The 27,349-nt window shown below is 39.0% G+C and overlaps 1 protein-coding gene across 1 annotated transcript in view; it reads right to left on the bottom strand.

The window, feature by feature from the left end:
- Positions 1–27,349, bottom strand: part of LOC107745912 (collagen alpha-1(XII) chain-like) — a 75,819-nt gene that overhangs the window by 39,570 nt on the left and 8,900 nt on the right. The window contains exons 11-38 of the mRNA XM_016559948.1: positions 26,859–27,038; positions 26,266–26,529; positions 25,985–26,149; positions 25,660–25,833; positions 25,266–25,556; positions 24,577–25,179; positions 23,771–24,049; positions 23,263–23,538; positions 22,141–22,413; positions 17,366–17,635; positions 15,191–15,457; positions 13,822–14,014; positions 13,599–13,714; positions 11,402–11,557; positions 11,124–11,243; positions 10,430–10,594; positions 10,065–10,211; positions 9,503–9,645; positions 8,355–8,484; positions 7,336–7,481; positions 5,920–6,049; positions 5,677–5,813; positions 3,493–3,622; positions 2,932–3,071; positions 2,401–2,533; positions 1,937–1,957; positions 951–1,090; positions 6–135 (exon numbers count right to left, since the gene is read on the bottom strand). Of these exons, the coding sequence (XP_016415434.1) occupies positions 6–135; positions 951–1,090; positions 1,937–1,957; positions 2,401–2,533; positions 2,932–3,071; positions 3,493–3,622; positions 5,677–5,813; positions 5,920–6,049; positions 7,336–7,481; positions 8,355–8,484; positions 9,503–9,645; positions 10,065–10,211; positions 10,430–10,594; positions 11,124–11,243; positions 11,402–11,557; positions 13,599–13,714; positions 13,822–14,014; positions 15,191–15,457; positions 17,366–17,635; positions 22,141–22,413; positions 23,263–23,538; positions 23,771–24,049; positions 24,577–25,179; positions 25,266–25,556; positions 25,660–25,833; positions 25,985–26,149; positions 26,266–26,529; positions 26,859–27,038 (5,319 nt within the window). The remainder of the gene's footprint in view (positions 1–5; positions 136–950; positions 1,091–1,936; positions 1,958–2,400; positions 2,534–2,931; positions 3,072–3,492; positions 3,623–5,676; positions 5,814–5,919; positions 6,050–7,335; positions 7,482–8,354; positions 8,485–9,502; positions 9,646–10,064; positions 10,212–10,429; positions 10,595–11,123; positions 11,244–11,401; positions 11,558–13,598; positions 13,715–13,821; positions 14,015–15,190; positions 15,458–17,365; positions 17,636–22,140; positions 22,414–23,262; positions 23,539–23,770; positions 24,050–24,576; positions 25,180–25,265; positions 25,557–25,659; positions 25,834–25,984; positions 26,150–26,265; positions 26,530–26,858; positions 27,039–27,349) is intronic.

A 27,349-nucleotide genomic window follows, 5' to 3' on the forward strand; every position in this document is an offset into this window, starting at 1 on the left:
CTTACTTGTTTTTCCTTGGCCGGAAATATCTTTACTTTCTCCGGTGCGATAGACGGCAGCCACGGTTATGGAATAAGGGGTGTCAGGGGTCAGCTTCTGAAGAATGACGCTGTTCTTCTTTCCACCAACTTGAACCTGATTGGAAAATATGTCAATAGTTAGACTTGTTTTGGTGTTCATTGGTTTCCATGAAACGAGAACGGCACCCTTTCAAAAATAAGTGTGTTTAATTTGGTGCAACAGCAAAAAACAAGAAATAGCACTCGCAACCCATTTTGCTTCCATAATCAAGACTTTCCTAGTAAAAAAGGTTATTTAATGAGAAATAAAACCCTAAAATAAAGCCTGTGTAGTTAGTTAACTACATTACACACATTGAAACAGTTCTAAGAAAAAAACTCTTTTACGAACATTTTACAAATATTGTTGGCTCTTTGACAAAATGCTTTTGTTCCTCTTTTGTATGTGTCTTAAAATAAGCATTAACCAATTGAAAATAAACATTAACCAATATTTTGCGTGGACAAGGCGATTTTAATGACTTTGGCACCATTTGTTGTGTGACCAATCAGCATCATCCTGCATTAATAAACAAAATGGTGAAAGTAGCATTGTTCATTTCTTATATAGTTAAACAATTCCCAAACAAACAGTAAATGTTTGCTGGGCTGTTCATCTCAAGTGCATTGACATGAAATATGCAGTATAACAGTAATGGTTTTGATTCCTTGAGGCCTACATAACAGACATGTTGTGATGGTTTGCATCAGATGAGTCTGCTGGTAATGGCTTCCTGTCACAACGTTCTCATTTGCTTGCTGTAATGATTAACACACGGGCCTTGAACTTTCTTAAAACATATTCTGCCACTCATCATCATAATTGAAAGATTACCCATGTCCTGCTTCAAAACATCTCATTGGAGGGAGAATGGAGACAGCTGAACTTACAGACAGCAGTTTTCCACCCGCAAGGGGTTGGTAGGTGATTTTGTAGTTCTGGACGGGGCCTGGCGCATGGTCCCATTTCACGGTTAGAGTTGTAGTGGTGGCGTTGAAAACCTGGAGGTTTTGCGGTGGTCCAGTGGGCACTGGGAGCAGACAGAAATGTTGATCAGCAAAATCTGGCTTTGTAACTGTAGCTAAAACTATTAGGGATGGGAATCAAGAGGAATTTAAAGATTCTGGTTCTGATTCCACTTGATGAATCCAGTTCCTTAACAGTTCTTTTAGGGTTTTTGAAGAAATTACGAATTGTATATTTAACAAAAGCTACTATTTGGGCAAGATATTCTAATGTTTCCTTTATTAATAAAGCACAATTTATACAACTAAACTCCAACTGTTAATCAAAATGTTAACTGAACATACCATATGAAGACGCAGTCAGTAATCAGACAACAAATCAGTTAGTAATTATCTCAACATCAATTCAGTCAGTAATTAACTCAACAACTAATCTTTAAATCGATTCAAACTCATAACCTATGAATTTTAGGTCGATTTATGAGTCTTTTTGACTAATTCATTAAAAAGAACCGATTCATTCACGAATGGAACCAAAGATCATGTTAATCCTTCAATTCTAGATTTTTTTTAAATTTTTTTTTATTGGTTATTGATTCCCATTCCTAGTTGTTATGCTGGTTACATGAGCATCATGGGTCAATCCTGAAAGGAGGATGGAGGAGCATGGGTTTTTGCAACAAAAACAATGCAGTCGGGCATGTTATGCATGCGCATTTATGACTGACGACAGATGACGATGACAAAATGATAGCGATGAAATGGCAATGATGAATGATGATGGACATGATGGTGGATGAGTTTCTGGTGAAACACAAAAATGCACATGCAATTCGTCATCTTCCTTCGTTCATCATCCTCATTAGCATTTACATTAACAATAACATTTTCTCTCATTCGATACAACATACCGGGTGTAATGACCTTTGACACTAGAAAAAGATAAACAACACGTTATTTTATTGTATCGTCAACAGCTATAACATTTAACTAAAGAAAAACAAAAGTATAAATACTGTATGTGTACACTAAGTAATATTATTTTCTGCGTCACAGCAATAATATGTAATAATATGTCTCCATCATACTAGCATCAGTAGAAAATTGTTTGGCATCTTTAATCTATGAATGTCAATTTATTATATAAAGACCTTACTGACCCTAACCTTTTGAACAGTAGTATATATGACCTTTTTGCATATGAAAGTGTTAACATATTCAGTGATTGTCAAGAAAAAGGCAGTTTTGTTGAGACAAAAGAAGCAGTTTTGAATTGCTTTATACATAAACTGCTATTTATTCAGTTTTGTAAACTGATTCTGTCCCAGTACTCAAAAGTTAGTGTTCTACATGTGTGGTTGTGTGTTAGTCTCACATGTGCGTTGGCTCCCCATCAGATCCTCACTCTCTGACTCATCAGGGTAGATGGCTGTGACAGTGACATCATACATTGTGTCTGTGTCTAAATCTGGCAAAACGTGGCTTGTCTCTTCACGACTCAGGATTTCCTACAAAAGATCAATTCCGGTGAGTCTCACATGTTATTTTAGAGGGTTCATTAAATTTGTAATGAAAATGTAATTTGATGTTGCTTTAAAATCAGTTGCACACTCTTAAAAATAAAGGTTCTTTATTGGCATCGATGGCTCCATGAAGAACCTTTCCACTGATCGAAAGGTTATATTTAGTGAAACAAAATGGTTCTTTTCAAGAACTGTTCACTAAAAAGGTTCTTTGGGAATCCCAAAAATTGTTCTATGGAATCGCTGCAAAACCCCCTTTTGGAAGCTTTATTGTTAAGAGTGAGTGCGAATGGGGGTTGCAACTCCAAAGTTTTTGGTTAATTTGGATGAAAGCGTCTTTCAAATGAATGAATGTACGTGAATGAATGAATGAATGAACGTACGTATTTGAAGTTGTTCTCGCCCTGCTTGGTCCAACCGACGCGGTACAGTTCAACGTCTGGTGCTCCATGCTCCCATGTGGCCCTGAACGAAGTCTGGCCCACCTCAGAAAACCTCAAGTTCTTGGGAGCAGGAACCACATCTGAATGTTAACAGAGAAAGTATGTGAAATATAGAAACTGGTCTGAACAGGGGAACTGTGAACCATGTGAACTGACAAGTTGGAGCAAGTGGATGTGTTCCTGTGTAAAAGGAAGTGGTTTGTTTGTCAGCGGACTTGCAGATCAGCTGGGACTGATGAAGGATTTTACCCTTGGGACTGATAAAGTAAAGCCATGATACACGTGGCTTGGGTAAGGGTGGCGTCACACATGGCAGTCATTATCCAGACAGGGAGCTTGAAAGACCTGCTGAAATTGTAGGTCTTGTAGCCAGTAAGTCACATAGTTCAACACCAACGTAGCAAACACAACCCAGCAGCCGTGAAGTAATTGCTGCTGCCAAACCAACATCATCGGTCAATTGGTGTCATCTTGGAGAATCAGTAAGGATTATAAGCTCACCAGTAATTGCGCTGCCAAGCATGGGATTTGCTGGACCCTCGTCGTAGACGGGAGTGACGGCAGCATCATACTCCGTCTGAGAGCGGAGGCTGGTGAGAACCAGAGTGGTGATGTCACCGTTGACCTCAACCTGTCAAACACCAACGTCAACATTAACACATAACAAGGGAAAAGGAATAACAGTTGCTTTTGACAGGCTGACTCGCCTTGTCTCCATTCGTTACGCAAGGACTGAAATCTGTGTTGGTTTTTTTTTTTTTTTTTTAAACAGAACTTTTACAATAAGGATACCACCAAACTAGATCTTCTGATGACAATGCTTGCCTCTGCAAAACTCAAATGGCATTATTCTGGGATGTTGTCAGGGTGTTGTTATGTGGTTGCTAAGGTTTTCAGATTTTTCTTAGCGTATTGCTATGTTGTTCTTAGTGGTTGCTTATTGGCTCAAGTCTCTGATATTCTGTGCCTGATTGCATGAAAACCCTTAAGTGAGCTGACTATCCTTAATCCTTAAAATTATATTTGTCCTGAATATTTGTTAATACTCTCACTGACTTCACCCATGTTGTAAGTTGTCTTGATAATAAACAAATCATATTATAGTTTTAATATTTACAATACCTTATTTTGATGACTAAAATGTGCTTTGGTTCTTTTCCCGCCTCAATTAACATGAAATCAACGGATGATTCAAGGGACCTGTTTTGGTCATTTATTGTTTTTAGGGTGAAATGGTTACTAAAGATGCATACAGTAACATAACTTAAGGACACACTTAAGCACTTAGGGGGATATACTTAAAGATGACCTTAAGGTACCTTTAGTGGACTCTTTAGGACCCAAGAGAATGCTTAACCTTTTAACTTAGGGCTTTTCTTAACCTAAGGGCCTTGAGATATCCTTCCTTTTTCCCTTGTTCTTTTTAATGCACACCAGGCAAAAATCATGATCAAAGTCTGATCACTTGGTGAAGTAAGAACACATCTTTCCGAATCATGATTTGATGAATCATGCACGTCATACTTAAATCCCCAAGTATGATAAACAGCAATAGCGATGTTTTGCCTTGTATGGATCCAAAGATGGATTCAGAGTTCGGCTTAGTGAATCAGGTCATTTACGTACTCGTTCCAGAGTACGTCCAAGAAGAAATAAACAACGGTCTGCATCCTATCAACAAGTTTGCTTGGACGTGACCTTTCGGACCTTCTCAAATAGCTCCACTGGTTCATCTCAGTAGATCTTCAAAGATAAAAGACTCCTCTTGGAAAAAAACAGCAGTACTCTGAAATATCCATAAAGGCATCACTGCAGAGAGACAGGAGGGCATGGGGGAGCCAAATCCCTGCCATCTAACTAGGGTCGGTTTAAGAGTACTTCACAGTGAGGTTAATATGGGGTCTTAGTCCTAGCTAATGAACCCTTTGTAAGCAAAACCTTCTCTACAATAACCTCTGACCAAAAAGCCAATGCTTTTCTCACATCCTCTGAATAGCTCAGGCTATTTCTCAACTTTAAACTGTCCATCACAGTAAGATGTTTAAACTAACAGTTTTAACTGCAAGTAAAAATCTTTGACACATTTAAATGGTACGTTTTGGTGAGAATTTTTAATGTTTTTGAAAAAATCTCTCATGCTCACCAAGGCTGCATTTATTTGATCAGTAATATTGTGAAATATTTTTGCAATATAAAAGAATTGTTTTCTATGTGAATATATTTCAAAATGTAATTTATTGCTGTGATCAAAGCTGAATTTTCACATGATCCTTCAGAAATCACTCTAATATGCTGATTTGCTGCTCAAGAAACATTTATTATTAATATCAATGTTGAAAACATTTGTGCTGCTTAATATTTTTGTGGAAACCATAATACATTTTTTTCAGGATTTTTTGATGAATTGAGAAGAACAGAACAGAAAATAATAGCATTTATTTGTAATAGATTTTGTAACATCATAAATGGCTTTACTTTCACTTTTGATTAATTTAATGCATCCTTGGTGAATAAAGTATTGATTTCTTACAAAAACTTGTCTGGTAATGTATGTTCAAGATTTTTTTTTTTTCTTATTTAGAATCGGTTTATGGGACATTTTAGCGATTTAGAATTTGGTGAGTTTTGAGTATTGAGTCTTCGATTTTGATGATCCCTGCTGTGTGAATTACACATTTTGATCACCTCTTTCAGATCTCCATCCTCTCGCTTGTAGGTGATGATGTACTTCCTGACGTTCGCAGGAGCTGCATCCCAGGTGAGACGCATGGAGCTGTGAGTCACTTCTGAGATTCTCAGCTCACCCGCTGGAGGCAGAGGCACTAGGAGAGAAATAGATTTATTTCATTTGTTATCAATAAAAACATACACTACGTATTGACAATAACAGATTGAAACCATCTGAAAATAAGGAGAAGACTAGCGTACGAGTGACTCCTCTGTCGATGAGTGGTTCGCTGGCTGCCTCCCCGTGTAGGGCGAACAGGGAGATTGAATACGCCGTGTTTGGAAGCAGCTGCAATAGCTGGACATCATTCACATCTGCACCAACTCGCATCTGCAGAAGGGAGGGATGTTAAGAGGACGGACATTAGCGAAGCAATGGCCCAGCGAGACAAGACTTGTTATGAGGAACACTACCAGTTGTTAAAGTATGTCTCCTCCAGACTAAATCAGATCAGCCTGATCTCCTGGGATGATGGTTGTGACTTTTCCAAAAAACACAGAGCATCTGTTGATATTTGGGTACTATTATGTACATGAGTTCAGGGAGGAAACGGATCCAGAACAGGCAGCATTAACTCGTTTTTGCCAAAAGTTTATGTGTTGGGCAAGTCTGCATTTTGTAGACCCCCTAAAGGAAGATTTCATTGCTCAGGAGACCAAATGGAGTTTTCGGTTAAGCCTAATTTAATTATCAACTTGGTCTCAGATGTCTCCTAAAGTTCCTAAGGTGAAATAAATAATAGTTGACATACAGTACAAGAAGAGTATAGAGCTATAAAATGTGGATAGAAGATAAAATGGTTTGTTTTCAAAGGAATCTGAGAAATGCTCGAGTTCAAGATGGTATCTATCATTTTTGATTGCAGACGTCAGTATCTTTGCAACTCTGAGCACAGTTTAAGATCTCGTTTCTTTTATTACCGACTGAAAAATCCTCATTGAATATCCTGTTTGTCAACTAAATTTGACTTTATTAATTTACACTTTAATTAAATAAATAAAACTAAAATTCAAATTCAAATTATAACTATCAAAAAATATAAAATTAAATAAAAATAAATAAAGCTAATGTTAAATAAAATATCAATATTAGGTGAAAAAATTAAATCTTAAATGGAAATGAGAAAAGTTTGGCATACGAAAATTTATAAAAAAATATTTAATAGAAATATTTTTGAAATACTAATAAAAATGACAATAGCACACAACAAATTTACTAAAACAAACTAAAATTTGAACGAAAATTGTAGATATAAAAATAAAAGCTAATCATTCAAAATATGAATATAGTACTATAATACATAATTTACTGTAAAATAAAAAATACTAAAATAACTCTGTTTGTCAGATTATAGATTTGAAATGGTTGAGGAAAATTTTATATTGCTCTCATTTGTGATTTTCTTTCTTATAGGCCTGTACAGCATTGTAAAACAGTTGCTCCCAGTCCCTACCTAGACCATCTGGCTATGCTAAAGGAGCTGCTGGCAGAGGTAGGTTTACTTTGCCTTGAGCTTTAATAATAAATAATAAAGCTTAAATAATAAAGCAGAGCTGGAAATTTTGAGAGATCGTCTGGAGGGTGTTCTGGAAGGCGTCAGTGCGACAGGCACTCACCTCCATCTTTCCAGAGGGCACGCTGGCGTTGATGGCGTTGTAGTTCAGCAAGTACCCGCTGGCTCCACTCACTAGCTCCCATCTGACCCGCATGGACGTTATGGCCTCGTCGTACACGGTCATGCTGGTGACAGCAGGTAGGGGCACTGGGGAAATCCAAAAGAGGGAAACTTTGATCTAAAATGCAGCTTTATAAGAGCGAAAAAGAATAATAAAAAGTTGTGATTTTTCATCAATGTTCACACTTTGGTCAAACATGAGCAATTAAATGACCATAAAGCTAAAGCCACAGTGACCACGGCAGATTATTGCATCCAAGTGGCTCTTGACAAAACGATAAGGCCCTCTTTACGATGGGATAAGGCCTTGTAATGTTGATCATAAACATTATAGTGAGAAATGTAAAAAACACTTTAAAGTGAGAATAGCCAATTAAGATGTTCTGTTTACTTTAAATCTGTAAAAATGATTCAAGTTTACTTTGTCCGTCCATAAGAGCAAAACTAAGCTGTTGACAAGGGACCACTTCACAGATTTTACAGCTGCTTCGTATTTGTGATGTGGAAACCAGCATTAAAATTGTAAGTTATAGGAGCTGCAGTATTTCTTTGCGGTTTTATATTGGCTCTGCTCCAAACAATACTAAGTTGCCTACCTAAACACATTTTCAGGCATCATTAGCAAGCTCCCAACACGTATAGGATATACCAAATTCACTGCATCCGTCTTTTGTGGACGAGACACTGTGTCATTCAAAAGTTGGTGGAAAATGCAGGCAGTTTCAATTATAAATAAAACTATATTTACTTCAGAAAATGTGAGTTATGTTTGCTCATGTACAGTTTGCTACCATGTTAAAATGAAGCTAATAAGGTTTTGAATATAGCCCAGTATGCAAGGAAACAGCTCCAGTTTCCAGTGGTTGAGGTAAAGATATGTTTATGCAGTGAATTTCATCATACAATGAGACTGAACAGTAGGAGGACGAGTGCGATAAACAGCAGGAAAGGTTAACTTACGTGTGGTTTCGGTTCCTTTCAAAGGCTCGCTGCTCTCCTCACCGATCACTCCATACACCCTGACAATATACTCTGTCATGGGCGTAAGGTTGACCAGGACAACTGTGTTTTCTTCGCCATCAACGAACATCTGTAAAACATCATCAGGGAGAGGTGATTGTCTGCTGAGAGGGGTATTACACAAGACGGAGGGGTGAAAAGGGGAGGCATGTGGCCATCTGAAATCATGTCTCTGAAGTTGCAGGTTCTTAGAGGTTGGAATTCAGTGCAGGAACACGCAGGGCATGTTGTGAGATTTATGGGATCTAGTTCAGCCCATAATGATATGTGATACTTTTAAGCCCTGTAGACACAGCGTATACGTTAAAATAAAATACGACTAGCTGCATATCTCTGAATGAATGGTGACCATGCAATAGGCACAATAATAAAGAAATAAGCACATATAAATTCTGTTCCAAACGTTAGTGAGCTGTCTACCTAGACAGCATTTTAAGGCATCATAGATGTACTCCCAATGCAAAACTTAAGTAGGAAAATGAATGCCTTGCTTTAGCCAATTTTGAAGGCAGCATTGTGAAAAATAAATCCCAGAATGCAACAAGCTTAGCATAAAAATACATGCCAGACAAATTAAGTGAAATGCAGATTATACTTAAATATTTCATTCAATACAGAAAACTGCTGATAAATAATTAAAACTAATTTAAGAATATTTTTTAACTTTATATACTTATAAAGCTGCTACATATATTTAAACTTATAATAGTATTGTGTCAACATGCAAATATCAAACTCTACCAGAATCAATTGTGAATCAATTCTTCACCCTCTCTGCTCCTCTCTGTTGGAATGAGCTGCCAACCTCCACCCAAACTGCTGAAACCATCACAACTTTCAAAAAGCAGCTGAAGACACAGCTAAATAGTTTCTGCCTATATAGAGTGATCCAAATAAGAGATTTTTAATGTTCTGTGATGATTTGGAGGTTGCTTTATAAGGCAGCTCACTACACAGACACAGAGCTACAGAATGAATTTTTGCACAAGATGCTAGCAAATGAAAGTGCCATAAATTCCAAAAGTCTGTAAAGTATGCATGCATTTCCATTTGAACACGAGCCGGATATATGTGATTTTAACACTCACCACTTCAGTCTTTCCTCCTGCGACAGGGACGTACTCGATACGAAACTTCTCCACTGGCTCGTCGGGTGGCATCCAGGTAGCACGGAAGGAGTAGTGTGTAACCTCTGAAGTCACCAGGTCAGTGGGCGTCCCTGGGCCGCCACCTGGTTCATAGAAAGCAATGGGAAAATATGAGCAGTGGTGGCTCTCAAACCAGTTTACAGTTAAGAGTAAATCTTCCTCAGGCCTATTAGCTTCTTGCAGAAGGTTAAATGGGTTATATATCACAAGTTTCATGGTTCTGTAAATCACTGCTATCCCCCAAGGAGGATCGGAGTGCAATCTACAGTTTTTCCTCACAGTCTTTTCAGCGAGATTATTAGTAAAAAAACAAAGAACCGTCTGGGAAAACAAGAGTGCAAATCAAAAATGGATGGCAAGAGTTCAAGCAGTTCAGCTGAGCCAAACTTTGGGAGTTCTTGGTTTTTTATTCTAGTCTGTAGAACAGATCCAGGACAGCTTTGTTTAGATTAATAGATTGTTTTGCATTCAAAACATACACTAGTCAAGTGCGTGACTGTACCTGGGCCTTTAACACTATTACAGAGGTTGACAGTGAGGTCATCCACGATGTCCAACATGAAGGAGAAGTCGTTGACATTGTACATGTGGATTTCATCAGGGTCGGAGGCAATGGATCGCAACTCATTTTCATCTGCATTTTTCACGCCTAGGAGCCAAGAGGAGATCATTATTGAAAGATCTCAATTACTTCAGCTGGGTCAACGAGACGTAGATTAAGCTGTAGTCTTGCCAAATGAAACGTTGTGGGATATTTGGACACAGGAGAGCTCTGGGTTGAGTATCTCTTGCTAGCATGCAGACTTTCATTTTCCACTGAGACTGAATTGACAGAATGCCAACAAAGTCAAGAAGAAAAGAACTTACCGATGGCATAGAGCTCAATGTCCGAGTTACGTAGTCTCTGAGAATTCACTACAATCTCATCCTGAGATTTGCCGTCGGTAATAAGGACACCAATTTTACGAGAATCGGGTCTCATACCCATATTTGGTTTGAAGTTGTTCTGGAGGATGTAGTTCAAGGCCATACCTTTGGAAACAGAAGCAGCAGGTTGGTTTCATCTGATGGTCAGAATTTTTCATTATTTCTAATGTGGATTGACCTTCATATGTTTCCTATAATCTATGGATCAAATTAAGCGTGATTTGGCCTGATTTGCTTATTTTGATTCTCTGATTGGTGTAGATTTCTCTGCAGAATCATGGGTAATGTACTTTTTCACCAGGAATTCTGCTGTTAAACACAATTATTTAACAAATAAGTTGAAATAATGCAAGCTAAAGCAAATAGCATCATTTTGCAACATCATGGCACACAGTAAGTCTATCTTTAAAGGTTCATAACTTATTGTTAAAAAACAATTCCCCTATAGGGGTTTTTACTTCTGTAACCCAACTGTTGCACTCTATGTTTAGGCATGAGCTTTCTGGGGTTTTTTTCTATCATGAAAATGGTACACAATTTGCCATTAAATGTTGTTTTCAGGAATTCAGATGGCCTAATAAGTGTGCATCTTCAAGACTGTAAACAATAAAGCACATATGTAATGGGTCGGTACCAGTCATTGTGTTTCCGCCTTTGTAGGGTAAGTTGGCCACAGCCTCCTGCAGGGATTCACGGGTGGCGTGGGCATTCAAATGCCACTCGGTTTTGGGATCCCCACTGTACTGAGCCAAACCTGGGAGAGAAGCACACACCATTATGATGCAAGTGAGACGATGACTGGTAATAACTCAATATGGCCCTAGCATAAAGGTCACATCTGGAGTTCATATGCATGAATATACCTTAGTACATCTAAAAACATGCAAGTAAACAGAAGCACAAGAGACTTGCCAATTTGAACCTTGTCGGGGCCAATGTCAAAGACGCCCACCATGCGACCGATAAAAGTCCGGATGGTTTTAAAGTTCAAGCGGCCGATACTCCAGGATCCATCAACCAGCAGTACAATATCAGCCTTGGCTGTGGTTACACACTGTTTTTCTGCAAGTAAAACACCAGCGAGAAACGCCAAGAGGAGCTTAGATGTGATTGTATAATGTCTGCTGATGGCAGAGCGGAGTTCAGCAGGAGAGTGATGAGAAACAGGGAAGAGACATGTACACATGCTCACAGCAAATAAAAAAGCACATTTACACTGCAATAACTTATAAGCATCACACTTCTAGAGAAGACTTTTATTTCGTGTTCATTTCTTGAAGCTACAGACTCTTTCCATTCAATTTCTAGTTTTCTTCTTTGAATCTTCAGTCTTGCGTTGCATCCAAATCCCTTTTGGCATCCGGCCCTGGAGGCCATTTTCCTGGAATTGTCATTGCTTCTGTTCTACAGAGAAAAGAAGTAGCCCTTTGTGATGCATGAAATACGAGCTGTTTCTCTTTTGCGCATTCCACCTCCGTAGGACGTGTGGAGCTCCAGATAGCTATTGAATGTGAGAGGAGCCCCAAAACTGAGGCTAGAACACTGGTGACCTCTCTGGACACCATCAAACATGGTCTGCAATTGAAAAATATCTTGTGAAATTGATTTGTTTACAAGCATGATCAGAAAATAAATATATATAATAAAGAGTGAGGTGGAACCGGTTTCTTGCTGGAAAATCTGGTACCAGCTGATTGTAGCTGGTCCACGAAGGTCATCATTAGATGATCTACATGGTCTACTGTATATAGAGTTTCAACGTGAAAACCATCTTGGTCAAACTGCTTTGAGTTGGTAGACCAGATACTAGAATAAAAAATATAACTATATTAATTAAAAAAGCTAAACAGAAATAATGAAATGAAATGAAATAAAATAGTGTATTAAATGAATAGTGCCTGAATCATCTAAAATGATGGAAACTACCTAAAAAAAGGTTTAAAAATAGAAAAATAAGTAAAAATGTTCAAAAGACACTGTAAACTGGTATGATGTTATACCACTGTTAGTTTAATCTGCTCTCCATCGCTGCATGTCAGGGTTTTGTCAAATAAACATAACACTTTCCTAACCTTGTGCTATTCAGTGGCCTTCTCTCTTCTATGAAATAGTGCATTACTAAAAACAGAGCATTATTTTCCCTGAACTCACGTCGCAGGCAAGCTCTTACACACAAGATATGTTGCCAGATGAGATGAAAAGGACTGATTATGACATGGTGAATTAAATTATTGCATGAGCTATTAGATTTAATAAGAAGTTGCATTATTTTGATTAAATATTCTAAAGACAAATATTTTGATTTCCCTTTGGAATGTTTAATTTCCTGATGAGTCATGTAATAATGTAACAAGTATTTAAGAACTGTTTTGACTTTTAGAACCCTAGAGTGAACCTGCTTGACCAGGTCACTGGTTTAGACAAGTTTACAGTCAGATCCTGTTGATACATGTGGAAAACTGTGCCCTCACATGACCTTTGTTCTGGTCGTTTCACAACTAAAACTCCCATCATCCTCCCTGCATCTGCTGCTTAACTCCTCAATGCTGCACGACTTAACCTCTGGAAAGTCTTTCACGTTAGGACTACGCTCAAGTCTTTAAACTGCCTGCCAATAACACCCAGAATCAAACTCAAGACGCTGTTGCTGGCGAACTATGCTGCCAAAGACTTTGAGCTCGCAACTGCAAACCATACGCTTGAGCTCACCATGCAAACAGTGTCCATTTATTCACTTCTGTTCATCAGAACGAGCTCATTCTTTTTTTATATAATAATATTATGTCATTGTTACATGTTTGTTTTATATATATAATTTCTATATATTTCATATATACTTAATTACTTGTTCTGAGTTTCTCATGCACTTATTTATTATCACATTATTTTTTTGTTATTATATTTATATTATATTAAATTATATTTATTTGTACTGCACTAATAAATTTATACTCATTGACTCAATTCTGTCTTTTTTTGTCCTAACTTCAGCACTTGACTTGTATTTTTGGTTACTTTTAAACTGCTTTATTTCTCAACAGAATGTACATGCCTAGAACAAACAAATGTGATGTTATTTTATGATGTGCTGAGATTATACCAGGGAAATCAAGAGAAGGAGATGCAGGTGCATCAGAGAGGGTGGTCTTCTCCTCCCCGGCCAAAGGCATACTTTCACCTCCATCAAACATGCCAAAAACAGCCACGGAGTATTTAGTTCCAGCTCTGTGAATGAAGGACAAAACTGAAACCATATGTGTCAACTCAAAGCAAGAAGTATGATTAGCATCTTTACGTTAAGAGAAGCATCTAAAGTTGATGCTAAACATTACCTGAGTTCCTCTAGAACAACCGTGTTGTCGTACGGCCCGACAAGATATTCTCCCAGATCAACCTCATTTCCGCTGGGATGGAAAGTGACTTTGTACCCTCGTACATCACCGGGAGCAGGATCCCAGGAGACACGGAAACTGGTTTTAGTGGATTCAGAGGTCTGTAGGTTTCTTGGGGCTTTAAATGGTGACACTACAGGATGAAGAAAAGCAGATATCAGCATTTGCTAATGTGATCACTAGATCTGAGTAAATAATATGTGACTTGCGTGATGCTAAGTCGCTTTGGGTGGTTTTCAGGACATTGCTATGCAGTTGCTAAGGTGTTTAGGATTGATAGGTTGCTTACAGGACCAAGCCAAAAGTCTGAATAGTGTGATATTCTGGTCTCTTGATACGGCTCAGGTCCCTCTTCCAATGTTAAGTCAATGTGTTTTTTGTCTGTTTTATGAGTAAATTTGAGTTTAATTTATGAGTAAATATGAGTTATAATTCATGTAGCAAGAATTATTTAGGAGGCGTTATGCACTGAAGTTGAACACTTTAATGTTAGTCCTTTGTTCCAATCCATAACCCTATACCACAAAAATGTTTTTTGTTTTCAGTATTAATTTTTGTCTTGTTTTTCATTATAAATATGTAAACATTCCTAAATTAAGAAACATTTACTTGAGAAGCAGGATGACTTAAGATATTAAGTCTTGTTTTTTGAAAAATTAATCAAAATTAAGTACGTTTTTGATTAAAACAAGAAGAAATGTCAGGAAAATAATCTTGTTTTTGCTATCAATTAAGCTTATTTGTCTGATCCTACTGGCAGATATTGTTTTTCTTGTTTTAAGCTTAAACTCATTTAATTTTAATACATTCTTTTCAGAAAAGAAGACTTAATATCTTCATTTGCTTCTTGATTTAGGAATTCTTAGATATTTGTACTAAAAAACAAGACAAAAATACTGATTAAGAATGTAATTTTTTTTAGTAAAAACATATAAAAAGAAAGTAGGAAAGAAGGAGTTTTGCTTAAAACGAGAAAAATAAATAGCTGCCAATGGGGTCAGAAAAGCAATCTTGTTTTCCCTTTGAATTAAGTTTAAAGAATTTTAAGTTTTCAAATTAAGTTTTAAGATTTTTCTTACCCCACTGGCAGATATTTTTCTTGCATAAACTCACTTTGATACATTTTTTTCAGATATATTAAGTCATTTTGCTTTTCAAATCTTGGATTAAGAACTTTAAGATATTTGTACTCAAAAACAAGACCATAATACTTTGGAGGAGTGTAATTTTTTGCAGTGTACTGTGGTGATGCATGCCTGTGTCTGCACATATCTGTGACTCATGGGCTTTGAATTATTGGCCAACGTACGTGTGGTTCCTACTCCTTGCCTTGCTTTTCCTTCTCCTCGTTTGTAAATGGGATGTACTTTGATGTTGTAGGTGGTCAGGGACTGCAGTTTCCTCAGCATGGTGCTGGTGAGGTTGGCAGGGATCTTCATCGTCATCTCTTTACCGCCGTCTTCAGGGATGTACGTGAGCCTGTAGCTGACCACGGGGCCTGGAGCGGCCTTCCATGTCACGCGCATGGTGCGTTCGGTTTCATCAGACACCAGTAAAGCCTTGGCAGACGCAGATGCTACAAACAGACAAAAATAAGAACGTTTGACTAAAATTCGACTAGACTGGCCTGAATAAATCAAAAACTGACAAGTGAAATGAAAACAGACAAGCAGGGATGGTCAGAGGTGAACGCGAAACTACAAGCAAGCCAAAAGGAAGCAAAAGTTTTCCTTCTTCCAATATTCTCTTGATCCCCACACTGGTGTCATGTTTCCATGAGTTTGAGTTGAGTAGAGAAAACGCATCCACGCTTCAGCATCCCGGTCGACATACGGCTCGTATTATGGGCTGCCCTGCACACATGCAACCCTTTAAAACTGCTCTTTCCGCAGCGGCGATGTTCACTGCACCCGTGCTGCGATCAGCTCACTTTTTCCACCCGGAGACAAGTGACTACTGCACAGAAACTCAAAACTCACCGTACTCACCAAGATTCGGAGCCAAGCGCAAAACCGCAAAACCACAAATTGAAGTAGTCACGCTAACATTAAATAATTTTTCAACTAGCTAAGATTCAAAGGTTTCTCATCCTTTTCCATTCCTTTCCTTCGATCGAGTACCACAGATTGCAGTTGATGATTGATGCACTTTAGATGGTTAAGCCTGAGGCGCAGGCGTGCATGTCCTGTCACGTCTGTATTACCCTAAGAACCATTTTTCTTTCCTGGAAGATGTTTGCTAGATTTAACCATAACCCTGATCTAACCCAACCCAACCTAACCTCCAGCTTCCTTCAATGAGCCAATCATCCCAAATGGTTTAATTGGGTTCTATTTACACTATTAAATCTTCCAAAATGAGTTTTACAGTCATTTGAGAACCGTTTTAAGTTTCCATGATACCACAGAACAACCTTTTTAGGTTCCATGCATCTTTAGAAAACCATCTACAGCATGTACTCCTGAGCCAATATGTTGATCAGAAGAACCTCAACATCAAGAACCTTTTTAATTTCAAAGAACCATGTAGCAAATCAAGAGCCCTGTACAGTGATAAATAGTTCTTGAAGACTGAACCACTGAAGAACATTTATTAAGAACAGTGATCCCTTTTTGTTACACAAACCAAACCCTTTTGACATAACATATTTTCTTGAAATACCCAGAGATTTATATTTTATAATTTACAGTATAAGTTGAGTATATAAATAAATAAATAATTAGAAATTAATTAATATATTGCCATGGTACTGATTTAATAGTACTTTTTAATTAAAAATGACTATTTGATAATTATATCCATTTTATTTTACATTACAAATTACAATACTACTATTCTTCAAATTCTTCACTTTCAAACTTTTATTTTTTTATGTATTTTAATAGAACAATGCATGTAAACCTTTAAGCTTTAAGATGCTCTTTAAGTAGGTACTTCTTTAAATAAGTAATTACTTATTCATGTCTTCATTGTCATGTGATCTGATGCCATTTACAAATCCTCTCCCATGGCCTCATGGGATAGTAAAGTGTCTATCAGATGCACACTTAAGAATTTTGCTGTGAAGCAACCTGTACTTTTCAGCTATAAATACTGTAAAATTGACATACTACACTTTTTCACATACTTATTCTATGTTAGAGAAGTATGTAGTTTCAGATGCAGCCTATGTTTCATTAAAATGCTTCTTGTTACAAATCTGGTAAAATGCAGAGAACTTGATGATGCTGAAAAAAAATGCTGGAAATTTAACACAGTGTCACGCTTTACTCTGAAGCATGCACTGCGTTAGACTAAACTGCAGCCTTAAAAGCCATATCACAATTTCAAATTTATTTCAATTAATTGTGCATTTCCCTTATTTATTTTATCATTTAATTAATTATTAGCGTTCATCAACTCACCAACTCATGCAGTTCTTCACAGACTCCTGATTTAGAAAATATGAGGTTACTACAATAACAGCTAAAACAGATTTACGTACCATCAGTGGTCTCCTCTCCCACAAGTAGTTCTCCATCGCCTCTGTCATACGACGCTAACACAGACACCTGGTAGCGTGTTTCAGGGGTGAGGTTCTCCAACAGCGAGCTGGTCACATCCCCGGGCACCATCTTCTCCCCAGACTCTGCGGAAAACAGACACTTCCAGCGAACACGATACTGCCTCACTCTTCCTGGAGCGGCCGTCCATGATGCCATGAAGCTGGTGTCCGTCACATCACTGGTTATCAAGTCTCTCGGTGAGCCCACCTCTGCAGGCAACATTATGAAATTATGGGTAGAAATGTTAGAAACTGGGTGGTGTGGTGTAGGGAAAGCTCAGGACCAAAGTTGAAAGAATTTTAAGCAAGAAAAAAAAATCATTCCAAGCTGTATTTTAGCAGAATCACCCTTGGCCATAATCTGACATATTTCTAGAAGCAGATGGACCATTTCTCATGATGTCTCTGGTGTCATTGGTGCAGGTGTGTCAGGACTGCAATGAGCACTAATTAATTCAGGTGAAACTACACTTAACAGCCGGTCATAAAGTCTAAAGTCAACACACAAACACACACACACACACACACACCTTACAAAACCCACTACAGAGTCCCAAAAGCACTCCACTTAAGGATTTTGAGACGACCTCTTCTAAGCAGACTTCTTCACATTTTTTACATCACATTATGAAATACTTTTACTTAAATGATGTGACAGTGTCTCAGGGAGATTGATGTACCATCAGATATACAGTATGACCTCCAGGCATTTCTAGTGATGTAAGGACATATTGAAGATAGACTAATGGAGCCACTTTAAATCTTGTTTCTGGATAAATGTCTGTTTAATACTTTTAATCAATATGGAATATAGTGAAATTATTAATATTATAAGTAATATAAAAATTACATTATATTATAGTTTTTTAATATTTTGAATGTTATTATTCTTGTATTTTCCATTTTAATTTTAATTAACATTTTAGTAATATTGTTCTGTGCTTCTGTCATTTTTATTAGTTATAGTTTTTTAAATATTAAAATGATTATACTTTTTAATGTCTATACAGTTTTCATTTATTTTTATTTCAGTTTCAGTTACGATCGCAATCACAACATCCAGGATCAACACTGTTCATGTACCGCAGTGTAAGATTCAATTAATTTACATTTAACCAGTTTTATATGGAGAGGCACTGAAATGTAGACCTTGGTTTATGTGTTTTTGACCTACACTGTACATGATGTGAGAGCAGTTCGCTATTTAGGTTTGTACGTTAGCATGGACTCACTAACTTTAACAATAGATAGTGTTAGCCAGATATACCTTGCTGAAGCACAAGATGACATTAACGTTTTGCTTGAGCAGATGAAAATTTTAACTTAATGAGAGTATGCCAACCAGAAAATGAACATTTTGAACAAATGTCCGAGTTCCGGTCCCCGTGCAACTGATACTTGGCTGCCATTGGCTCATCTGCGTTCGAGGGGAGGGGCTTACCGATAGGTCAATTGAGACAACTGTTTCTTTAAAAGTTGACAATGCAAAAAATATATATATATATTTATTCTACATGAAGATGTTAGTACACGTGAGAAATATACACTCTTAAATCACTGCAGGATTCTGAGAATTTGGAGAAGCAGAGGAGCGAATGCTTGTCAACCTGCTTTTTTCCAAAACAAGGCAAATCCCCACAAAACCACCATAAAGTACCCTTCTCAGATGTCTGATACCTTCTTAAATCCCCAGTCATTCTTCATCCCTCTATCCTTGTCCCCCCTCCCCCCCTCTTCCCCCACCCTGTTCTGTCTCATCCTTGCCTGGCATGATTATAAGTCCTAACAATTTTCACAAATTGGAAACAGTGCATCTCGTTGAACAATGTGTCTTCTAACATCTTTGCTCAACATGCGACTTTCATATGCATTTCTCTGCAGCCCGACAGCAGGATTTTATTTGGCTCTGCCTTGAAATTCAAATGATCTTTCATATCCATTTAAAGATGCAATTCCATTCAAAAAGCCAATCCGGCATCCTGTTCTTCTCCGAAATCCAAAGCCGAGACAGACCATACACATGCAGTAAATTTTCCGCAGTGTTTTTGAAGTTTAACCTCGTGTCAATCACCAGGAAAACGCAGGTGCTGGGAGAGCTTTCGGTTGTCCCCTTCATCTGTGCTTTACGTACATCTCCGGGGGTCACGGGCCGGACAGCGAGGCCAGCTTGAACGCATTAGGCACTCTGACAGATGGCAAACAGGAAGGACAATCCTCCTCTGAGGATACCCAAGTGCTGGAGTACAAAGTCACCTTTTGGCCCGTTTGTATCTAGCTGATTGAGTCTTTATTTTAAATGAATATCTGTATGTAACACTATAATATCCTGCTATGTAATCTGTCTCGCTTTGATTGGCCAGGTGCTACTCTAACGAGAATATAACACAAATAAGATCCCTTTGGAAATAATCTCATCTAAAGTACAAGGCAGGTAACGTGTTCCACATGTGCGCCCCTTTGAGTTTACATTATGATAACTCCTCACGTCTCCTGATTCTCCTTTGTATATATGCAGATGGAAACCCTTTTGATTCATTTTTCAATCTTCTGTGAGATGGTGAAACAAAACAGCTGATTTCACTTTCACTGTTTTCACTCAGCGACGTCACAGACACACATTTTTAGAGCAACGGATTCGGCAGATAGGCTACAAGACTGTCACTTTGCATACCACTTCAATTACCTTGCAGAAAATGTATGGGTTTTTTTGTTTAAAAGGTAACTGTAGAACTACAGTAGGTTGCAAATCCCTTTAAACACTGATTTTATAACAATTCTTTAGGTCAGTGTAGCTTTAAAACAACAGAAATAACATTTAAGTAAGAAATATGGGAACTATTATAGCGTCACGTAGCATTTCCCTTTTTTATACAGAAAGCCTCAAGGTCTTCTCAGCGATTTGCTGGAAATCATTCTTTTTGAGGTAATTGAACTTGTTGAAGACTCGCTGCACACAGACAGGTCAATGATGAGCTAAGACAGCGTGAATTATCGCTAAATGTACATAGCATCTGGGACTGTAGACCTTCTCTACTCTACAAATGGACACGCTAGGTCATAAACTGGACCAGAGCTCGGTCAACACACACCTGCATTAGATTGGGGACAGAACGGAAATCTTTCATGCTTCTCCTTATCCATATCCTCATGAGGATGCAAAGGAAGGAACAGAGATGTCTGAGTGACTGCTCTACTCCTTTGTTCCAGAACTCAATAGTTCCTGCATTACGTAACTATCTGCATTAAAGAGCTTCATTTAGTCCAGCTCCCACTGACCGAGTCTCAATGGATGGATGGAGGAGCTGAAATCACCATCTCATAATCTTCTATGTCAGTCCATAATCAAGCCATAATGCTACGCTTCTCACAGATCAGATTTCGAGAACAGGACTCTTCCATGGTATACAAACCACTACATGGTCCACAGAAGAGAACAACCCAGGCCAAATCTCTAGCCTACCAAAAACAAACTCAGCTATTCTCATTTAAAGAATCATTCGCCCAAAAGTTCTGACATCATTTACTCTCCCTCGTGTTCTTCCAAACTAATATATCTTGCCACAAAAGACAAAAAAGCACCACTTAGGCAATATATCCCAAGTCTTCAGAAGCTAATCTGTTTCAGTCACATGGATTTTCTGCTCATCTGCCATATTTATGACCCTCAGCTGGGTAAAGTAATGGCAGTGAATACAAAAACATATGAGCAATAATACCAAGAAAAGGTGTTAATCATTTCATTTGAGCCATACAAGGTTCACAAGGCTGAGTTATAGCTTCAGAACCCGTTTTTGGTCACTATATGTTTTCATTAAAAAGTAATCTTGACAGCCCAGAGTACTTCTTTTAAGCTCAATGATGACAGAATTTAGATTTTTAGGTAAACTATCCCATTAACAGGTTTTCCATCATTTAAAGCCATCACTTAACTCCTTCTGGGCTCTGATCTTTGAACCTCAAATCTGACACTGAAGGTTCAGTGACATACGATTACCGGAATTCAGTGATTTAAGAACCTGGGCAAGCTTTTGTCTTGGTAATTTCATTTGCAGATACTGTAGCCATGTTGCTGTAGCTTAAGATTTGGTGCTCTGAAACCCCAAAAGACCTGTGAGCTGTTTATCTGGGCTGAATGAAAGAAGGAGCAGTATAATCGCTCAGCTCTGTTCAACCTATTTGTTTATCCTTTCTGACAGGGCTGAGGATGTTAAAAATGCCCCTAGTGTTTCCAAGGCTGCACTTTCTCAACTGATCCAAAATAATGCACTCAAATCTTGCACTCAAAGGGAGTTCGATGGGTGCCTTTTGCATTTACAAAAAACAGTATACAATTACAACGATTCCACATTCAATCATGTTTCTTGGGAAGAAATGGGATATGTCTGGGCTATATCCTCTGGTACTCAGAAGCCTTAGCGCTAATGTTATTTTGCACATGCATTTATCCAAAGTAGCATACAGGAGCCTGGGGTTAAAGGAATAGTAACTGGAAAGTTGCTGATTTTATCCAACCATATGTTATCATTTACTAATGATCAACAATAAAAAATAAATGGGGGCTGGCAAAAAGAAAAGCAGTGCACATGAGATCCTGGCTTATGGCTCTCTCCTTTGTTGGGACCAGCAACCTTCCAGTTACGAGTCCTGAGCTTTCACCATTGCATCACACCACCCCCAAAATGGGTTGTGTCCTCAAGATAATGTCAGGTCCATACCTTCTAGTGTGGTTCCTGTGCCCTGCAGTGGCTCGCCTAACCCAGAGGAGTAGCGTGCCCTCACGGCCAGCTGGTACTCTGTGCCTGGCTGGAGATTCTTTAGCAAGGCTACTGTGGTGTCCCCCTTAACCGCCACTTCCTTCATCTCACCACCTTCTGTGGGCTGGTAGAACACGCGATACTGAGCAACTCTTCCTGGCGCAGCAGCCCAGGACAGCTGCATGGACGACACCGTCTCGTCAGAAACACGCAGGTCTCTCGGCGAGCCACGTTCTATCAGATATACGAAGAGAAATCATTTAAAAACAAAGTAACCCCAGTGTTCCCTCCTTCAATGTAAGTCTAAAGTTGCTTTTAAGTGGTTTTATCATCCACCAGGTGAAAAATCTCAAGTCTGATCACCACACGCTTGCAAACAAATTTGGAGGAATCGTGTCCTTTGAAAGCAGCACAACTAAGAAACTGATGAAGTAGGAGTTAGAAAACTAATTTGTTGACTGGAACAGAGACAATGCAGAGATAAAACCCAGTTTAACAGGCGTCGAAAGTCATGACCTGGGATTTGTCCTTTGCAGATTATAACTGTGGACAGACTGCAGCTGCATCGCTGTAGGCAGCTATTAAGACGCAGCTGGCTCATGCTTGGACACTAACTACTCTCAGACTTGATAAAGAACCCAGAGGTTTTGCCTAACCAAACAGATATTTTTCGCCAACTCAACGAAAGAAATTCTGGGAAACGTCTCATAGAGTTTTTGTCAAAATCAAATTTTCCATTCATTTAAGGTGCTTGGCTGCTCAACCAATCACTGTACAACTTTACACCAGTTGTCTGATATAAAAAAAAAAGCCTGGGAAACAACCAATTAAAATGCAAGAATAAGTGTGGGCATCCCTCTTAAACAAATGCCAATCTAGCTAACTGTGACTACTAGTCTAACAATTCAAGAACATTTTACAATGACCTGCATGAATGTAAAAAAAATGTCTGAACTGGCACTTTCTCTTTTAAAATTGTGAGAAAATTCCAGTAAAAGGAATTCAGACTCATAATCTCATGGCATCCTGCCCTCAAACGGACATAGTATTTTGGAGGGGAAGTGTGTAAGTTGTTCCAATCACCTTCTTTGGTCGTTCCATCAATCTGCATCTGAGGCCCAACGCCTGATGGGTATTCGGCTGCCACAGAGACACGGTAGGTAGTAACTGGGTAAAGTTGCTGCAGAACAATGGTAGTCTCAGGGCCATCTGTTGCAGTTTCTAGCAACCCACTATCTCCTCGGACCGGAACATATGTGAGTCTGTACCGCACCACTGGACCAGGAGCAGCCACCCATGAGACATGGAAACTGCTTGTCGTCTCTTCGGAAACTCTCAGGTTGTTCACAGATCCTTGTTCTGCACAAATTGGAACATAAGGATCACAAAAAGGTTGCTGTTGTGACTTTTAAAGGAACAGTTTCCTCAAATTTGCCAGGATATTCTTTAAAATACTCAACATTTAGTTGTATAGAGGAAAGAAAGTCATCAAGAACAACATTTGGATAAACTATTCCTTTAAAAGTCTCAAAAGGAACGTCAATAGTAATTAGCTTAGCTTAGCTAACTTTTATAGAAAACAGACAATCACCTTCTAGTGTGGTCTCAAAGTCCGATATAGGAAAGCTTTCTCCCTTCTGGTATTGGGCATAAACCTTGACCTCGTACTTTGTGACTGGAGTAAGGTGATGTAAGACAGAAGTAGTGGTGTCTCCCGGCACAGAAACAGAGATGTAGCCTGCTTCTGTATCAGCATCAGGCCTGTATTGCACCAGATAGGACTGCACATCCACAGCATCAGTTATCCAAGAAGCTCGGAAACTCCTGGAGGTCACCTCTGAGAAGGTCAGAGACCTGGGTGCAATCAGACCTAGAAGAGAGAGCATAACCGAAATATATGAGGCTCCTCCCTTTGATCAACTAAAAGGACACATCCCAGTTTATTGCCAAAAAATGGTTACAGTACAGTTACAGGCTCAGGCAGTATGTGTTATCTAATAGATTTTAAGTTGGCATGTTTCCAACGCCAAGATATTGTATGACTTTATAAGATTCAAAATACAGCACACAACTAGAACTTATTGATGCTTGTTAGTTTTGGAGCTTGACAGCTTCTGCTTACTATTTTCATTGTTTAGAATTGAGTAGCTTGGACATTCTGTTAAATAAGTTCCACAAAAGAAAGAAAGAAAGAAAGTCATGAGTTTGGAACAACATGAGGGTGAGTAAATGATGACAGAATTTTCTTTTTTGGGTAACCCTTTTAATAACTAACCCTTTAAACTTTAGCACAAATTGGTGCAAAACCAGAGTTCAAAACATATGGTTCTATGCACATCCGGACCCAGAGCCCAACAAATTTAACAGCAGTTAGTGGTAAAATCGGACGCTACTTACTTCTTCTCTTGATGTTCAGAAGCTCTTGCTCAATTCTCAAACAGATGGACTGGGTTAGCTCGTTGGAAATCCTCTGGAAAGCATCAAAGTCTTCTACGGTGTACACGTGGGTCTCCACTGGAGGATTAGCAATCGCCTCCAGCTCCGAGCGGACAGCGTCTTTGACGCCCACTGCGAAAATCTCTACATCCGTGTTCCTAAGCTTAGCCGCTGGGTCTTTGAAAGCATCCGAGGACTTCCCATCGGTGATCAGAATCATAACGCGAGGTACGTTTGCACGAGCGCCTCTGGTTGGAACAAAAGTCCTCTCTCTCACATATGTCATAGCTTTGCCGGTGTTCGTGGAACCTCCGCGGTAGGGGAACGCTCTCACGGCTTTGACCACAGCGCTAAGATCATGATAGGTGTTTAGGTAGAACTCAGTGTGTGGGTCTCTGCTGTACTGGACCAAGCTGATTTGAACCTTGTCCGGCCCAATGTCAAAGGTGTTGACCAGGACTTCCAAGAAAGCTCGAACTTTAGCAAAGTTTGTAAGTCCAATACTGTAGGAACCGTCAACCAGGAGAACGACATCAGCTTGTACATCCACACCGAGAGAACATTCTAAAAGTAAAAAAAGGTTGTGGGTCAAACAGATATTTAATCAATGGAATACAGTGGAAAGTTAAAAAGTGCTGACTTTTCCTCACCTAGCGATACTTTTAAGGGCTGGGTTTTCTCCATCGCCATAACTGGCTCACTGGGTGTCAGACCTTTGAGTGCAAACAGGCTGATCTCATACTCTGTATCAGGGGACAAATCTCTCACATTCACAGAGGTCTGAGTCGGCCCAACGTACAGCTCCTGACGTTTGCTGCCAGCCAACATGGGAACCATCTTCACCTTGTATCCAGTCACCTCCCCTATAGATGCATCCCACGTCACCCGCATTGACTTGGACGCAACCTCTGTGACTTGCAAGTTTGACGCTGGCTCAATGACTGCAAATAAACAGAAAGAGGACAAATGGGGTCATGTTTAATGCTCGGGGTTGTGTTTAATAAACCTGCTAAAGCAGATTTACAATTGTTATTGTTTGTTTACCTTCCTCGCCGCTAGCCAGCGAGTTGAGCTGGTCATCCACACTGGTGCACACCTGCGTGATGAGCGATTTCTCCACAGCTTTGATCATGTCGAAATTTGGCACTGTGTACACGTGTGTTCTGTAGGGTGCTGAAGACATTTGTTTCAGCTCTTCTTCATCTGCTTCTTTGATCCCTGAATAAAAATAATAAATAATGCATTATTTCTCAGAATTCCTTTCAAGGATTTCTTTTTTGCGTATGGATTTCTTGAAAGCTACCCAGTCCTGTGAGAATGCAGAAGAAATCCAGACCATGAAAAACGGTAGTGATGAATGACCACATACCCAAAGTGAAGATTTCAACTCCAGCGTTCTTCAACCTCTTGGCGTAACCCTCCACTGGGTCTTGAGATTTCCCATCTGTGATAACTACAGCAACTCTGGGGAATCCCTTGCGAGCACCGGCGGTCTCCGTGAACATGTTTTTCAGCAGGTGGTCCAGGGCTTCGCCTGCACAAAAATCACAAAAGAATTACTGAGACTTGAAACTCGTATAGTAACTTTGTTGTTCAGCAGTAATATTATTTGCAGGTTTCAGTATGAATACATAAGAGTGAATTCGGTACCTGTCATGGTGTTGCCGCCCTTGTATGGCAAACTGTTAATGGCTCTGAGCAGCTCAGCCTTTTTGAAATACTGGTTGAGGTTAAACTCAGTTCTGGTGTCCGTGCTGTACTGAACCACACCCACTCTAGTCTTGTCCTCTCCGAGGTCAAACGCGCTTGCCATGGCTGCTATGAAGCTGTGGATGAATTTAACATTTTCCCGTCCGACACTCCAAGAGCCGTCCACCAGGAAAACAAGGTCAGCAATGGCACTTGCTGAGCATTCTGGGAAAAAGAGTTAGAAGTCAGAAGCTAAGAAACTCTAGACAGATCTGACTTTAGAAAAGGAGATTTGTCAGACACATTTGGCATAGAACTCTAAATTCCGACCCCTTTTTCTATATCAGAGTAAGACCAAATCTCTTACCATAACACCATGCGGATACGATGGATTTGTATGTCACACAAATGTATGTGCTCATTGATACAGTATGCTTGAGTGTCAATCAAAACATACAAAAATTTACACATACAAATAAGAAGGGGAACATCCTGCATATCAGCACTACATTTATCTATTATGCAATATACACTGGTTACAATTCAAAGGTGATGTAAGACAGAAGTAGTGGTGTCTCCCGGCACAGAAACAGAGATGTAGCCTGCTTCTGTATCAGCATCAGGCCTGTATTGCACCAGATAGGACTGCACATCCACAGCATCAGTTATCCAAGAAGCTCGGAAACTCCTGGAGGTCACCTCTGAGAAGGTCAGAGACCTGGGTGCAATCAGACCTAGAAGAGAGAGCATAACCGAAATATATGAGGCTCCTCCCTTTGATCAACTAAAAGGACACATCCCAGTTTATTGCCAAAAAATGGTTACAGTACAGTTACAGGCTCAGGCAGTATGTGTTATCTAATAGATTTTAAGTTGGCATGTTTCCAACGCCAAGATATTGTATGACTTTATAAGATTCAAAATACAGCACACAACTAGAACTTATTGATGCTTGTTAGTTTTGGAGCTTGACAGCTTCTGCTTACTATTTTCATTGTTTAGAATTGAGTAGCTTGGACATTCTGTTAAATAAGTTCCACAAAAG

The sequence above is a fragment of the Sinocyclocheilus rhinocerous genome, unplaced genomic scaffold, assembly GCF_001515625.1.
Source record: "Sinocyclocheilus rhinocerous isolate Xijiao unplaced genomic scaffold, SAMN03320098_v1.1 scaffold228, whole genome shotgun sequence".
Lineage (NCBI taxonomy): Eukaryota > Metazoa > Chordata > Actinopteri > Cypriniformes > Cyprinidae > Sinocyclocheilus > Sinocyclocheilus rhinocerous.